At 29.8% G+C, this 18,717-nt stretch overlaps 1 protein-coding gene across 6 annotated transcripts in view; it reads left to right on the top strand.

Annotated features, from left to right (window-relative positions):
* The window catches only part of RhoGEF64C (Rho guanine nucleotide exchange factor at 64C), a 616,090-nt gene that overhangs the window by 555,027 nt on the left and 42,346 nt on the right, over positions 1-18,717 (top strand). For all 6 annotated transcript variants that reach the window (XM_075368882.1, XM_075368880.1, XM_075368883.1 and 3 more), the window contains one exon: positions 7,957-9,124. In XM_075368882.1, the coding sequence (XP_075224997.1) occupies positions 7,957-9,124 (1,168 nt within the window). The remainder of the gene's footprint in view (positions 1-7,956; positions 9,125-18,717) is intronic.

The following is an 18,717-nucleotide window of genomic DNA, read 5'->3' as shown; positions in this document are numbered from 1 at the left end:
GAATGGTCGGAACTGGGACTGTACAAAACTACACTTCATTTACACACATACATATCATCCTCTGAAGTATTATATGAACGGTAATTACCAGAGGCTAAACAGGAAAAAAAAGAAAAGGTTATGTTAATATACTTACGATTCGTCATTATACGGAATAAACGTAATCTAATCAAATATAACCTACTCTCGTTTCGCTCGCTAACCTCGTTTAATTAACGTTAAAAATAAAAATTTTATACATAAAAGTTGTACCCATGTACCGAAAAAGGATTAATTTATTGTTATTTTTATTTAAAAAGGATTTTTTATTGTTATTTTTGAAAAAAAAGAAAAATGTAGTACCCGCTTTAGGAAAAAGGCAAAAACGTTTTGCGAAGCACGTACAGTTAGCAATTATAAATAATATGCAATACCACTTATAATATGCATACTAATATGCAACAATAGAAAGCAAAATAAGATATCATAATAAATACAAATAAAGAAAAAAGGTGAACAAATGTAAAGAAAAAATAAAATTACATGTAAGAAATTAAGAGTCGAATAGATAATGCACAATACTCACGTCCGAGGTTACTGTAGACACATTAAGACACTGTAGGGACACTTTGGTTAAGAACGTGAAGTCTGTTCAACCTTGTAATCTAATCCCCTTTGTTTAATAGTTTGACTACCACCACAAATCACTTGGCAGTGGCCAAGTGATTTGTGGTGGTAGTCAAGCCTAAGTTCGTACTTTAAAATGAAACATTGTATTTCCTCCCGTACGGACCGTAATCCTAAATAATCCTGGATCTCATTGTTCCTTGTAAACCAAGGAGCCTCTGTTATACACCTCGCTAGCTTATTCTGAACAGCTGTAAGATGTCGATATTGCTTCTGATCGCGGTACCCCATAGTTCGATCCCATAGGTAGAGAAAGGTTATAGAATTGTTAGTACACCAGCAGCTTATTAGTCAAGGACAAACGAGAACGTCTGCTCAACAACCATAACATTTCCTTGAACTTTATCTCAAGTTGTCATCTCTTCCCTCTTATATGAACTTTCCACATTAGTCGACGATCGAGGTGTATACCAGATATCTCTTACTGTCAGTTTTCGGATCAGAACATGAACCAATAGTTGAGAAGAAATTGGAGAAAGAGGCAACCGTCGTCAAGTGTTGAGGTCAGTATACTGCAGATACTCTTAAGCAGTCCAAGTCAATTCTAGATCTCCACTGACCTCGCCATAATGTTATCTGTTCTGTACTTCGGTAATTGATGATGTTTTATAACGCCTTTAACTATTACCACGGTACCTCCTTGTTCTCTGCAATCGGGATGGTTAGTGCAGAAGATGGAATAACCTCGAACACGAAGGAAATGCGTTTCCGAAAGCAAGACAATGTCTAAGGATTTACTAACCAATAAAGCTTCTAGTTCTTCTCTCCGACCTACTAGTTTACTTATATTCCACGTTGTAACTCTCAGGAATTTAGCCATTAACAGAGTTTGATAATTACTTTCGTAAGAAGTTCTATTAAGTTTTCTATTTGTTGAATGAACTCTAAATTGCATGTTAGCTTATCTAACTAGTTCTCAGAAACATTTAGGTCGTCGTGATCAACAGCTGCAGCGTAAGACCTTGGTCGAGTAGAGGAATTCGTGTTTTGATCGCCACTCGTTTTCCTGCCTAATGGTGAGAAAGTTGCATTATCCAAATTGAAAGAGGTAGCCTGCCTATCGTGGTTTCCAGTAGGAATAATTATTCTGCTATTCGATGTAACCCTTTGCCTTTGTTTTCTCTCCATGATCTTTTCGTAAACCCTACATCCCCGTTAGTTTACCGGATGGTTACGTTGGCAAAGCGCCCAAACAGCTGGAATGTTGATATCTTTAGTGTAATTAGCAGTCCTATGTCATTCACCACATCGTTAACACCGCATACAGTTATTTCTTGTATGACCTTACAATTGACAGATGTAGTGCAATGTAAATGTAAATTTACCGGTAAACATGTCTTGAGCAGATTCAGATCGATGCCTCCTGAAACGTGTGGTTAATCCACACCCAATCACCAAAGAACACCGGTATTCACAGTCTTGCATTCAAATCCATATAAAAGCAACTGCTTTTACATGAACTCGAACCTTAGAAATATCGACTTCGAAATCCGGCTGATTTTGCAATGATGATAATCTAACGATTCAAAATTTTTTTAAATAATATTCTTTCGATTTCTCGTGAGGTATAATCATCCAAAATAAGGCTTTTGGAGTCAAAGCTCTTCATTTTTCTCTTTTTCTGTTTAGCCTCCGGAACCGCCTTAAGGTATTACTTCAAATAATGAATGAGGATGACATGTATGAATGCAAATGAAGTGTAGTCTTGTACAGTTTCAGGTCGACCGTTCCTGAGATGTGAGGTTAATTGAAACCTGACCACCAAAGAACACCGGTATCCACGATACAGTATAAAATTCGTATAAAAGCCTTTACTAGGGATTTCAACCTTAGAACTCTCGACTTCGAAATCAGGTGATTTTCGTTAACGAGTTCACCGCTAGACCGACCCGGTGGGTTCGGAGTCAAAGCTTTAAAATCAGTTATTTAACGGATTTAGATGGACCACTGAATGTGAAAATAGGAGGAGAAAAGATTATGGAGGTAGAAGAATTTTGTTATTTGGGAAGTAGAATTACTAAAGATGGACGAAGCAGGAGCGACATAAAATGCCGAATAGCACAAGCTAAACGAGCCTTCAGTAAGAAATATAATTTGTTTACATCAAAAATTAATTTAAACGTCGGGAAAAGATTTTTGAAAGTATATGTTTGGAGTGTCGCTTTATATGGAAGTGAAACTTGGACGATCGGAGTATCTGAGAAGAAAAGATTAGAAGCTTTTGAAATGCGGTGCTATAGGAGAATGTTAAAAATCAGACGGGTGGATAAAATGACAAATGAAGAGGTATTGCGGCAAATAGATGAAGAAAGAAGCATTTGGAAAAATATAGTTTAAATAAGAGACAGACTTATAGGCCACATACTAAGGCATCCTGGAATAGTCGCTTTAATAGTTCAATAGAGGAATATATAGAACAAGAAATGTCATTAGAATTACTTTTTTTTTTACCGGAAAATGCTGTCAAGTATTTTTTTATTAAAAATAAAAATATGAAAACAACCTGTTTTTTTTCTTATTTTTTTGTTTCATTAAGAACTTCAGGGATAAAAACATGAGCTACTGTATAAACTTTGTCCTTTCTTTTATATTTTTTTATTTACTTTTTATTATTTATTAGTAATACACACGATGTTTTTTTTATAAAGTTACTTTTTTTTCATCCTAACCTTTATGAATCTTCCTCTTCTTTTTTCTTCTGTTATTAACTAATCCTTTTTCTTCCGTATTAAAACTTTGCTTACATTCTTTTTTTTCTAATGTACGGCATTAAACCTTTTATACAGTTTATTGTTAATGATTCTATTCGTTATTATTAGATGATAATATCACAACTCCTTTCTTCTCCGATATTTACAGATATTACTCTGAACTGTAACCGATGTACAGTGTATCCCTTTTCTTTACTTTGTTATTCTACGTAAATTTGTAACACCACTTAATTCTATTTAGAAAGTTACTTCTGTTGATGATAATAGCTTTTTCTTCAAATCATCTTTACTTCTGATCTATGCGTGAAAAAAAGCCATTCAAACGTGCTTATATTTAAATTAAAATCTGATTTACCTGTATAAATTAGGCCAGAATCAAAAATTAATTATACTGAATATTATTTGAATAATTCTTTGACGTTGACAATCTACGGTTCAAGTGTACTTAAAAGTAAAGCTTTATTTTTATCCCCATAACACCGGTTTACTTATTATAAAAATTTTATTATTATTATTAATAAATAAAATGATTTATCCAATCGACCGGACAAAAGTAACTCTAGTTTCACTTCCATTTTGTTAATCTGCAATATAATCTCAAGGGAGAAAAATGTAACCATAAATATAGTAGATTAATTTTCGTTTAAGTCATATAAAAATTATAAAAAATCATGTTAATTCTTTTGCCAGTGATTTTAAAGATTAATAATTTTTTTCATAATTAGTCTAAAGAAATCCGGATTGGATTTTTTTTTCAGTTAAACTTTATAATTTTGTTTCATTAAACCAACCTGTTTTCAAAAAAAAAAAAAAACTGAAGGAAAAATAAAGGATATTTTATTTTTATTTATTTTTTAACTACTTGACTAAAGATGAATTTACGACCGAATAACTACGAAAAAAAAATTAAAAATATTCTTTATCTAATACTTATTTTTTATCATTATCTTCATCCAAACTGAATTTTTTGAAACACTTTTTACCCGCTATCGCCATTTTTTTTTCGAATTAATAGATATTTCAGTCAGAAATTTTTGTTTTATTTTAAATTAAAAAATAACTGATATAACTTATCAGTTAATAAGTAAACGACTGATAACGTCGTTTACAGCCATAAAAAATTACAGTGTGGTGTGGTCTTTCTCAACGATTAATCATCGGGCGTAATTTTATTTTTGAAGGAAATGGTGATTTGGTGACAGTAAATAACGATAGATATCAATAAATGCTAGAGGAATTTTTCATTCCGGATCTTGAAGATGACGTCGAAGAGGTCTGGTACCGGCAAGATAGATCCACGGCTCCCACCAGCAGAGCCAAAATGGAGCTCCTTAGATAAAAATTTGGAAATCAAATAATTTCGAGAAATTTAGATTTTCGTTGGTCCCAAGGTCACCGGATTAGACGGCTTCTGTTTTTTTTTCTTTGGGACTGTTTGAAAGAAAAGGTTTATTTAACTAAGTTACAAAATTTAGGAGAGTTAAAAACAACATTCGAGCCGAAATAGCAACAATACCGGATGAAACAATATGCAAAACATGTTAAAAGAGCCCAGATTTGTAAACGCTTCAGAGATCAGCGTTTAAAAAATATTATTTTCAAAACCTAATTCAGTAAATCAAGTTTTGACTGAAATTTAATTTAGAAATAAAAAAATTCCGAATTAATTTGTAATGTTTTATTAAAAAAAAAAAAAGTTGAGAAGTTACTTTTGGCCCACTCTGCACTTTAATTGATTCTAACGTAACTGTCTTATTACGAATTAAAAAAATGTTTATAATTATTACAAAAAAGAAGAAAATAAAAGTTTATCCAGTATCGGTGAAATATATTTTAAAGAATTTAAGTAGAACTGTACTTAGATGCGATTTACCCATTTAAAGTAGGTTTATGTTTAAAACTTTCTTCTTTATTTTTGTACAAACAACAACGTATTTATTATTAACCCCCTCCGACTTAGTTTGCATCCAACTTGTCATCATTTAAGATACATAATTTGAACCACTTTCTATGAATGCACTAGTCTACATATATTATAGCCTAAATTAATGCATTTAAACCGGTTACTTTTTTTTACGAGTAAATAAATTTAATTTGACTAATATGTTATGGTTTTCTTTTGTTAAACTGTTACTTTTATCTCATATATTTGTGTCATTAACAAATTTATTAATTTCTTTAGTCGGTTTATTACGTTATCGAGTATTAAAATAAACACACGCGAGCACACACGCACGCACAAAGTACTAAAAAATTAATTTGGATATTCTAATGAATTACTCTCAAAATCAATAAAACATTTTACTATGAAAAATAATAAAAACTATGTGGAATCGGTTTAAAATTTATTAGATTACTAAAAAATCTGACAACACAGTTGTAATACTTTCCCGTCACTGAGCTAAATAAGCGCGGCTAAAGCCGCGTTCCAAGAATTTCCTACAACTGGGAGTTGTTCCTAATGCGCGGTTTGCACACACAACTTAATTAAAAACATTATCATTTTATGTAAATATATATTTTTTTGGTTTGGTTAATTCAATGATTCTAACTAAAGTCCGCACGAATACCGTATTTAATTTGCACGGGTGTGGCGCTGCTAGTGGCGATAGTCGTCACTAACTGAATTAATGTAATTCCACAATTTACGTAGAACAGATTTCGCCTGTACGGTCGGAAGACTGGTTTAGCCGCGAGGCTTAACGCAATAGGTACCGACTCAACTTGGCGATCGAGTTCGACACCCAACCGGACCGACTGTACGATACCGTAAAAACATTTAATAATGTGAATATCTTCAGATATAAAGTTTTGAAAAATACGGATTATTGTTTAAGAATTTTTAGCGTATTTCCAAAGAATTTATAGAAATCCGTTCTGTGCCCGGCCAGATTTTCTAAGGGTACGTCGTCTGGGGGAAAAGACCAACTTTTCTTTAGTTTTGGAGAAGTCTCCTGAACACGATTCTGCAATATTTATATACCATATGTATGTATGTATAAGATTTTTCATCCGCTCTAACGGACGCAAATCTTAACTGATCTTTACGAAACTTTGTAGAGTGATGTAAACTGTCTGGGTAAAGAGCGCTATTGATTTTCAAGCGAATTGGTTTACAGGATCCGGAGTTAGAACCAAAAAAGAGGTTTTGTTACATTTTCAGATTTTTTTCGCGTCCTGGGCATAATTTTTAACCGATTTTGATGAAACTTGATAAAACGATGTAAACCTACTAGAAACAGAACCCTATTGATTTTAAAGCGAATCGGCCCGATCATAGGAACGAAAGGTAGAGGCAAAAAACCTGTTAGAAAGTCTTTGGGTACGTTTTAAAGGTTTGTAACATTTACTTGCTGTAACTTTACGGGTGACATGTTAGAAAGTTAAAATTAGATTTTTGCGAGCACCTCTGGGTGCCGAGCTGGTTTCCCGACGATCCCATAAAGTTTTTTGTGATCACCGACAGCTGCGAGCTAGTTTCGCTATAGTACTTACTTCAGTTTCGCGATAATCCAAAATGTGATCTGGTATGAAGAAAAGCGGTTCGAGTTCAAAAAATCAGTTATGAAGTTTTAATAATTTTAGATCGATTTGAACATTTCTTTTTTGTGAGCACGGCTCAAAAATCACACAAATTTAGAATAATAGTATCCAAGTGGGTTGTCGGCAAATAGCAGTGTTAAAGCGATTGATGGAATCACAACTCAACGACTGTGTGAAAAGAAGGAAGGAAAAACGGAAATATACAGGTGTAATGTATTTATTGGAACAATATATATTACCTCGCAGTAATATAAAATTACATGAAGTACAAAAAACAAAAACAGACACGGAAAGCAATTTTTTCAAAAATCATTATAGCAGTCCAACATTCTTTCTTTGTTAACTAAAACCGGAAATTCACTGTTCTAACGCACCTCAGTAGGTGCGTTATTAACACAATGAACTGACTGAATATAAAATACTTAAGAAATGATGGAAAATTAATTAGTAATTTTTTAGAGAATGTAAAATAACCTACGAAGAAAATTCGTGAATATATCAATAATGTTGTTACACGAGAATGATGAAGAAATTCGAAATAAAGACGTCTTAAGCCGAATAGGAAAGGAGAGAAATTTGCTACACTATCTTACATAGTATAACTTGATTGATGGATCATATTAAGAGTATTAAGACATCCAGCTTTAGTCAATTTGGTAATGAAAAGACTTACAGAAAATAAAAAATTAAAAGGACGATGTAGATTAGATTGTATAAAACAGATAATTGAAATTATAGAATGTTATAAATCTAATGAGCTTAAAAGATTTAAACGAGATTTTAACGAATATTGACAGAAAAGATACCCAAATGAGACTCCAAAAAAATTCATTGAGGCAATCCATTAAACACAATCTTTTCCGCAACTTACCCACCACCGTTCCATAATTTCTGAAGTTTTTACCTAAATAGTTATGCAATACGTTGTACAACATTACCTCGACGAAATTTGTTTTCTTTACTATATACTTTAATTATTATCTTGCGGTTTCGTAGCTACTAGTATTATTAAATTACTTTCTTATTTTTGTTTCAGGTCGATTCATCGGAGTCGGGAAAGAATACAACTAAGAAGAGATGGGGAGAACGCCTGCGGCTGGGGGCGGATAAAAAAGATGTTATGGGTCCTGGCCGGGGACAAAAATACGGAACGTTATCGGGAGGAAGTGCTCTCAGTAGATCGATGAAGTACGCCGAAACGTGGTTATACGGCGGGTCCGTCGCCGCCCGTCCGACTCACGAAAGACCGAGTCTTTGGGGAGGACAGTCCGAAGTAGATCCGTACGATTTAGTTAGACAATCTAGAATGTGGAGACCGCCTCCTGAGGGCAGATCGAGAGCGAAAAGCAGCTCGCCACCGGCCGTTAGAAAAAGTATATTGGAATGCGACGTTAATCCTTACGAATTAATAACGAGTAGCAGCCCTCCAGACGAATTATTTTTATCGAATCACGTCGAAAAACCAAAACCTAAAACCACTCAAGTAATCTCACCGCAAAGACCTCCGAGAAAAAACAAAAATGTAACGCCGCAAAAGATATCCAGAGTTAATTTCGCTTTGGATGTTCCTAGCCATTGCAGTAGACGCTCGAATTCGCTAACGTCTTCTTCATCTTTAGAGATAAAATCGATTTTAAAGAAACCGAATTCGTCGTTAAATCTTTTAACGATGAATGATCTATCGTTCAAAAATACAGATTCATCAAAATTATCAAATTCTAGAGATTTAACGTTATCTCATAAAAAATTCTATACGGCACCGTCAAAACAATTGATGTCGACTAATAAAAATTCGATAAATATTCAACATAAAAATAATAATAATAACAATCATAATCATAACAATAGAAGAAAGAAACAGGTTCAATTTAAAGTTACTCCTCCGAGTGAACCGTCCAGCCCTCAGCCTGTAGAAATACCAAACGCAAAACTTACATTCTTCGGTGATAATAAAACCGAAACGGATATACCGTCATTGCTTCAGAGATCGCAAAGTTCATTGGATATACGTACAGTAACGGAGGTTGATAATTGCATTAACAAAGATAAAGATAATAGTATTAATAATTATAACAATAACAACAAGAATAATATTAACAATAATAATAATAGCAACAATAGTAATAAAAATAATTTCAAGAACTTAAACAACAGTTGTCCTATCGTCGATAGTAATAGCAGTTCACCTGAACCTTTAATAACAGGTATGTAACATTTTTTAACATTACACTTTTTAGTAGATTTATAATTTTTAAAAAAAACTGATATAACTTTTTTTTCATATATTCTTATAAATAGTTTTATTATTATTATAGTGCAGAATACTAAAACATTTTTTTATTTTAACTCATTCTGAACTGTAGTAATTATTAATACCTAAAAATGAAACAAAAACTTTTGGTTTCGATGGTGTTACATTCAAAATTGATTCAAGTAGTACAATAATACATGCTGATTTCAAAACAGTTCAATCTGCAAAATATATTTTGTGATAAAGTTAACATAACTTCATATATCAAATTTATTCATAATAAATAATTTCGTTATACTATTTTATCTTATTTAACCGATTTTCACGGAAGGAAAATCCATAAATAATAAAATTATGTAACTTAATCTGATTAAAGTTCAGCTCATTTAAGTTTTTTTTCGAGGTCAAAACATACAAAATGGCGACTATTTTTACTGCTTAATTTGCACAAAAGTATTTGTGAATCTACTTACTATTAATTATATTTAACATTCTATTAAATCCTTGCCAATTCCACATCATATTTATCCTGAAGGATTTTTTATTTTTAATTTCAACATGTAAACCGTTTGTTATATATATATATATATATATATATATATATATATATATATATATATATATATATATATATAAAACTAACCTAAACATTTTTTTATATAAATTGGTAAATAAAGAAAACGCTTTTTAGGTGATTATTTTGTCTTCCTAAACCTGAAGAAGTGGCTAGCCGAAGGAAGATTCAATTTAAATGATGAGATCAGAACTGAAATAACCTCTGTTTTTCAGAATTAGATAAATCGTGTTAAACTGAATATTCAAAATTTGGAATGTTGTTACTCTAACTGTATCTATGTTACTCTAACATGTATTTGCAAGATGATTACGTTGAAATATAAAAAGGAATTTCGAAGCATTTTATGTTTTTCTTTGTTAGACCGAGAAATTTCCGAATGTATATTAATTTAAAAAATATTTTGTTGATATTATTTTTTAAAAATATTTTTAAAATTAATATTTTAAAATGTTAATATTAATTAAATTATTATATATATATATATTAATTCAAAGATTTAAAAGTATATTTGAATAACTGAGAAAATATTTTATATCAGATAAGCAAACCTTTTCATGGAAAATATGATAAAAGTACCAAACGTTTTACATCTTATCAAAAAATATCATTCATCTTCAAATACAAAATAGTGTGTGTGTGTGTGTGTGTGTGTATATATATATACACACACATTATTATATATGTGTGATACACATATATATGTGTGTCACATGTGTGACACACACACACATATATATATATATATATGTGTGTGTGTGTGTGTGTGTGTGTGTGTGTGTGTGTGTGTGTGTGTTTGTGTGTGTATGTATGTGTATGCGGCCGCGCGTGGGTGTGTACATGCTTTCATGTGTATACATATATATTTGATTTTAAGATTTAATTTCTTATTAAAAAATAACAGTACATGCAGTTACTATTCAAAGGTCACCACTACTTTTAATATTGAATTACAAATAACATTATGAAGAGTTCTACGTATAGAACATCATCCATAAAACTTGGCGTCCATGAAACTTAAGTAGTTTTCTTTTAAACATCTCTACTCTCGATGGTTAGTTAAAATAGGCAGATTGGATGTTGCTGCTGTTAAGTAGTGGTAATAAAAACAAGTGAGGGTCAACTTTTCCTTCCACTTGACTCCCTCAATATTAACCTGTTCCATAACAAGGCCAATGGATCGTATCATATATTTATAAACATACACAAATGGTGAAAGTAAAATACTGTTCCTTTTCATTATTTTATAAAAATATAATCCAATTCTGTAAATAATAATCATTATTAGTTTTGTTTATCTTAGATTCATCTTTTCAGTCAGTATTACTATTTGTAAATTGAGATAATAATTATTATTTATGATTTTACGGTCAAGTTTTTCGCAAAAGTAAAAGTGAAATATAAAATTATTGGGTTTCTTTTGTTCTACAATCTAGAATATATTGCTTATTTATCCCTATAATTTATGTAATACGTTAAAAATTACATTTTATAATTTCATAGTTGATTATTACAATCGTGAGGAATAATGTAGAGTTAGACAATAATAAAGCCGATTTAAGGTTATAACAAGTCTGTCCATCCATGTTGTTTACTATGCATATACCCATCAAATGCGTCTATTAATTTAAAAATTAATTACTGCAGTTCTGTCACAGAGATTTGAAAATATATCTCTTATCGGCTGAACTTTTCAAAGTTAATTTAGTTCCAACAAATTGAGATGAAGGCGAAGCTGAAAGGTGGATTTCATTGAAAACATAGAGATAGAAAACTCTAAGATAGGAATTTTCTTTAAAATTTCTTTTGTCTATCGTTTCCCAAATTAAAAATGTTAAGATCTCATATTAAAACATTCTAAAGAAAAAAAATTGAAAAATTGATAGATTACATCTTGGAGACTTACATCACACTTGATTCTGTTTTCACCTCATATATGATACTAAATTTCCTGTAACTGTGAAACTCGCAACCAAATAATTATGAATCAGTCTACTTTAAATTTAATAGCATGTTCTATTCAGAACACCCAGATTTGTTTTACTGCAGAGATATGTTAAAAGGGATACAATGTCGAACAAGAGATAAGGCTCAGTAATAATAAAAAATTATTGGGGGTTAAAATGCTAGATAGCATAGTAGAGTGGGGAGATCCCAATATTTAAAAGTGATATCTTTCAAGTGTTTCCGTTACCATAACTTATTTTGTTAAATTGTACATTTCTTATTTGTGTGTATATGTATATATTAACAAAAAATAAGTCCCACACTAAAGACAGTTGGTAGTACAAAACTGACAAACTAATGTTTCCCAAGTTAGAAAATAAACAAATATTTTATTCTGATCATTAAATAACAAAATATTATGTAGATCCCATCAGGAAATATAGGTTTGCTACTCCATAAATAAAAAAAATAGAATTGCCAATGCCTGGATAGATCAACAGAAATCATTTTAAAACCTTTGATCAGAGCACCATCACAAAATACACAATTATTTATAAAAAGATAAATGCAATTAAAGTCCAGATTAATAATTTTATAAATAAACTAGCCGTCCCATCTAGCCAGAACCTGGACCCTCAGGGCCCTGGTCGGCCCAGGCAAATCCGGAGACTCAGGGCTCCTTGGGGGCCATGGGGCCTATCACAGGGCCACAGAGCTCGCTTCACTCACCATCCCCGTGTTGCAGGGGGACGGTACCTTGAATACCTGCAGAGCTTTCTTCAGTTGCCATTCCCTCTAGCCAGAGCACCACCCCCTGGACCCCTGTATTGTTCATTATCTTCATATTTGTGAGAATAATACTAATAAGTAACAATTAAAGTATTCAGGCTTATTAGAAATCTGAAAAAGAAACTAAATTACAAAAGATATAACAATAGTAACTATGGTAACTAAAGTACACACACCATTGATGATGAAAAATTCATAACTCATTTCTTTGCATGGAGGCAGAAATATAATAATGAAGTAAAAGAATTATTTTTTTTCCTTAATGAATATCTTTAATTTGCAACTTCACCTTCCTTCAGGGTGAAGAAATCTATACTATTATGTAAAGACAACGAGGACTTTTGTTTGTTTGTTTGTTATAAACAAAAAAAACTACTTGATCAATTGCAACCAAATTTTTAAAATATTCATTATTTCTTCATCCCGAAAGAGGGTGAAGTTTTTAATATTTTAACCTTCAACAGACCTAGGGCCTTGATCTGTGGCTTAAAATCGTCCATGGTACAATACAAATGAATCCTGAAAATTTGAAAGCAATCGATCGATTGGTTCTTTGAAATTTTCAACATGTAATATACCTAAAAACCTTTTCAGTTATGCCAACAAACATGGGTAAAAATTTGGTTGCAGTTGATCAAGTATTTTTGTGTTTATCCCAAACAAACAAAAACCCTCTCTTCTTTATATAATAGTAGTGATATATGAAATAATAGTAAATAAAATATGTCAAGATACAATTAAAAAGACATTAATAAAAATTATTTTAGCACATGAACTCCATTTTAGCACTACGGATATGCAGAAAATTCAGGTTTTTTTTTAAATATTTTCAATTTATATTATTAAAAACTTATTGACAGAGAAGTACTGTTTCTCTGAAAAAGAATCTTGTAATGAATCAATAATTTATTAAAAGTGACAAAGAAAACATAATAGGCCCTTTTTCATAAACCAAAGTACGCTAAGTAAAATTTGAGCAATTTTCAAACGTAAAATTTTGGGTTTTTTATTAACCCCAAAAGTCATTTAATATCAATTTTTTTTCTTTTTTAATACTATAACCCGCATTTTTATGGTTTTATGTAAGCAAATGTTATTAAACTGCTGAAAGTGTAGGAAAACTTATTAATAAATATTCATATATGATTTTTAAATCAAATTTTAGAAAAATGATGTTAATTATTAATCTAACAAAAAATTATAAGTAAGAATAATAAGAATACAGATTATAAGTGCATAATATATACTGAAACTTGAAACGGTTTCAAAGTAAAGAAGGAAATTATAAGGTCAGGACCATGGACTATTTGTATTTAGAAAGTTAACTGTGCGTAAGATAAAGTTGTCTAGTTTAACTCGCCCTCTCACTTTTATTTTAAACGGCCTTATCACACAATAAAATGTTTATCATATCTTATGCCACTCCTTTCCTTTTAAATATCATTTTCCTACTAAATATTTTGTCTTATTCAGTTCACTAAATAAAAAAAATATATATTTTATTTTATTTTTTTTTATACAAAACATTGAAAAAATTTATGAAATTTACTTCAGAAAAAATCTAAGTCTTTCAGATGACCAAATTTAAGGAAGTTTCTCTAGTGGTACCAAATCAACTTTCTTCCAGGTTACACTAGTGAACTTTAAAACAAAAAATTACATAGCGTATAAAAATTAAAAAATGCTTTTTATTTGTTATATTTAAGTACTGTCACGTAAATATTCAAAAACAATAATTGAAAAAACAATACATATTTCATAATTTCAAACATGATATAATTTCATTATATCATGTTCAGTAGTTGTTACTTCGTAGTATCATTTCTTTATATTCCTTTTCTTTTTTTATAAAATTGCAGGTTATTTTATATTTATTCTGTTACACACCATTTGCCTTTCTTGCTAAATTCCTTATATATAAACAGACAGAGGTGTTTCTTTAAAATCCTTTTTAGTTTGTACCTGCAATTTTAAGTAGAAAAATCTCTAAAATGTATATATATATATATATATATATATATATATATATATATATATATATATATATATATATATATATATGAAATATTTATTAACAGTATAAGTTGTTATAATTACAGTATTGAAAGATACAAAAAATAATTTTTGTATTCCTTTGAATAATAATTCAAAGTATACTTTGAATAATATAGTATTATTCAAAGTTAAATGTTTCAAAAAACATTTAACTGATTATAGAATTGCATTTAAAATTGACAATAAAAAATTAGATGACATAATTAATAACCAATTTAATATTTATAATAAAACTAGCTGTCCTATCTAGCCAGAATCTGGACCCTCAGGGCTAATGAACTAGAGATCTCTGAAAAAGTAGTAAATGGGGAGAAAAAAGCAGAATAAGTGCAAAAGTTACTTTTATAAATAAATATATTTATTTATTAGTTTTAGCGTTCCCTCTAGCTTTTACAGTTTTATCATTTCTCTTATCTCTTACAACCATTTTTACAACTATCTTGAGTATTTAAATACATATTGATTGAATTGCACATATGAGGCAACGATACAGATTTCAATTCTAAGATTTAACAGTCTAAATTTTTACAATGAGATAAGACTTAAACATTCTTAATTGCTGAAATAGAATCTCAATGTTTAATTCAATGAAATAGTAGATGTTAAACAATGTTTTACTGCTACGGTTCAGTACTTAGTATTTGTCAAATGTATGCAGCCATCCATTCAAAAGGAACTTCACATACCATTGCATAAGTTTAGAGATCCAAGAGAAACATTTTCTTAAACCTGACTTTAGCATTTAGAATTATATTATTATTTTCATAAATTTAAAATTTATTTTCTGGTAAAAATTAATTTATTCATAAATATTTTTGTTAACTCTCAAATTGTAGTTTTTCTTCCACAATCCGTTTTATTTGTGTTTTTTTTTTTGTAATTCCTAATGTACATTCCTTATACTGTAATAAGGTTATTTGTTTGGTTTTTGTTATTTTCTGCTTCATTAACTTCAAAATATCACATCAATTTTCATAAAATAACTACCAAACAATCACTTTAATAATTAAAAACATGTAGGTATATAATGATTTAGGAAAAAAACTAAATGTAGATTTTACCAACTAGTTGGTAGATGGTAAAATTAGATGTTCTTTGGTGGTTGGGTTTCAGTTAACCACAATTAGAAATGGTCGACCTGAGACTGTACAAGACTAAACTTCATTTACATTCGTACATGTCGCCCTCATTCATCCTCTAAAGTAATACTCTATGGTGGTTCCAGAGGCTAAACACAAAAAGAGAGAGATGGTAGATGCAGATGGTAATGGAGAACTATCAGCTGTAGATGGTAGCGTACCATTGATAGATGGTACACTTTTCGGTGATAGTGTACCATTTATTTTCCACTCACCAATATAAACTGTAGTTTCTTAGATGAGAAATAAAATCCAATCAAAAAGAAAACAACTATTCTTCCTCATTTAATTTTCTGTAAATCATTATATAACTATTCTTAATCCTGCTCTTATTGGTTAAATCTACCATGAATGTAAATAACAAAAAAACAGCAGCTGAACAGTCAGTATATAACAATAATCCACAAGTGACTCTTGACATGATGATTTAAAAACTTTTTAAATTTAAATTTTAATTTTATACAGTATGCATGAAGCTCCTACAGTAATTTACAGTCTTGGGAAATCTCCCATTAGAAATTATACATAATTATTTTTTTAACATAATAAAAATTTAATTTGTTCTTTTAATTGATACATAGATTTAATTATCTAAAAATTGGTTTTAAAGTGAAAGCTTTTTAACAAACTTCTTACTTGAATGTAAGAATTAAGGCTAAAATGGTATTAAACATTTTACCCCCCTTTTTGAACATAAAATAATCTTAATTTCAACATGTCTAAAAATTCACCACTCACCTTTTTCACTCTATTCACTATTTTTCAGGTTTTTATTGTTTTTTCTTGTTACGGTTACTTATTTGAATATTTATGTCTGATAGGATTCTTAACCAAAAGGTTGTAGATGACCTTATATTAAACACAAGCTTCTCTTGAAAATGGTATAACTATTCTCAAGAACAGTAAACATCCTACGTCAAACGTAAAATTGTGGAATAACATGATTTTATTCCTCATAAGAACAAATTTCAGTTGTCATAGAAGCCATTTTATAACTATATAAATTTTTTTTAAATTTGTGTCAAACTACCTTCATCTTTAAGGTTATAGCACCTAACTTATGCCCTTTTGATCAGTGAAATCAATCCACATGCATTGTCACTTATTATTATTAAAAAAAAAGAATTGTGCTAAATATTTTATAAAAATAATCGTTCTCATAAAAAAGCCTTTTAGGCTTTTTGGTATAGGTTAGAAAAGAAAAAAAATATAGAAATCCACAGTAGTATTTCATTTCTCATTAACAAATAGTATCAGATGCTTGTTTCTTCTTTTTCTTGAAACTACCTGTGTAATTTTCAAATGAGATTTACGTCATATCGATCAGGCATAGCCGCAACAGTTGTGGCATTAACTAATATATAGTAGGTATTTTAATATGAGTTCTACAGTAACAAATAGAAGATATTTAATGTGATCAAAATACCATCTTTATATTTGATTTTAATGAGCAAATCAAATTTTTAAGCTCTTTTATATTTCTTTCCCATTTTGAGTTCAAGGAATTATCTTTTACCTTCAAATTGGTATACAGGTTGTCAGTAAAGTCAGTTTTAAATTCAATCTATTAATGAATTGCATGAATTTATAATCAGATAGTAAAGTTTCTTTCCAATGTATAATGCTTTTATTAAAACTTTCCACAATTTTCTATCGGTATTAATTAGGCAATTCATATTTAATCTATTTCATCTGTTAGGGAGTTTGAAAGGGAAACTCCGATTTTTTCAGATACTGAAGTTACTTTCAAGCCAAATAATTCAATCATAAAACATAAAGGAACTATAAAATTCTCCATTATTCTAGATTCATGATTCCAAGTATGGTTTAAAGGGTAACACTAGTTGTATTTACATAGATAGTTGAGTCACTTATGCCAATATCCAAGCTTCATCAAAATAAATTCTAAAAGATATATTTTATTTTGGTATTAAAAATTTATTTCCATATAATCTTCTTCATGGCAGTTTTAAAGGAAAATTCTTAAAAATATGAGATAATTTTATTTTCAGTACAGTTGGAGCACAAATACTCCTGGAAAAATTGTAGTGTTGTATCTATTGGAGCAAGATATGTTAGTTGTGAGAAATCAGTTTTCATCTTTTTCAATTTCTTAATAAGGAAAACATTTTTAGTCACACAACTTAATACCTAAAGAAAAATGACTGCTGAGTATCAAGTTTTAAAGTTCTAAATATTAATAATTTTAGTTTCAGTAACCTTTTTAATTAATAATTAATATCAATAATTTTATTTATAAAAATAATTTTTTATTCTTAAGGTTATAAACGTCCTATACCAGTCTTAGTAGGGATAATGAGGAGTGAAGCAGTTTCCCATTGTACTCTTTTCTAAGCTAAACATACTTTTGCTCATAAACATGTCAAGCTCATCAAAATGCAATAAATATTCAACTTTATAAGTTAAATTTTTACTCTTTTCACTATGGCTACATAGCAAATACCATTATTCTCAGATAAAATCACTGCAACTACTGCATGTAACTTTTTCAAATGGAATTTGAGAATTCATGCGTATATCCCTTCACTCTTTATGTGTGACCCTAAGCATCTATATTTTGGTTCAATTATTTTACGTAAATGGATTTGTTAAAAACATCATATGCTAAGATCTACATTACTCCTACACAATTACTTATATTAATTTCATTATCAGTGAACAATAGGTACCTGGTTACTGATAGATATTTAGTTATTCAAATACAAATTTTAACTAGAAGAAATTTACCTAACTTTTTTCTGGAACAATTCTTTTCTTTAGCTATTCCTTACAAGTGCACCTATTACAGTTACTTATTTAAAGCAATATAGAAAAATAAAAAAGATTAATTTAAATATGCTTATACAATTATCTACAGACTAGTTAATTTTATCCTCTTTCAATTTGATTTTTATGAATTGTTTTTAGTTGTAACTATATATTCAAATTGATATTAACTGTGTACTTAAGAATTTGTTTTATATGGTATTTCTTTTTATTATATACAATGGTTTATAAAAATTATGCAGAGCATTCTTTATA

The sequence above is a fragment of the Lycorma delicatula genome, chromosome 6 (genome assembly GCF_047948215.1).
Source record: "Lycorma delicatula isolate Av1 chromosome 6, ASM4794821v1, whole genome shotgun sequence".
NCBI classification, from domain to species: Eukaryota; Metazoa; Arthropoda; class Insecta; order Hemiptera; family Fulgoridae; genus Lycorma; species Lycorma delicatula.
This window is presented reverse-complemented; position numbering and strand designations above follow the sequence as displayed.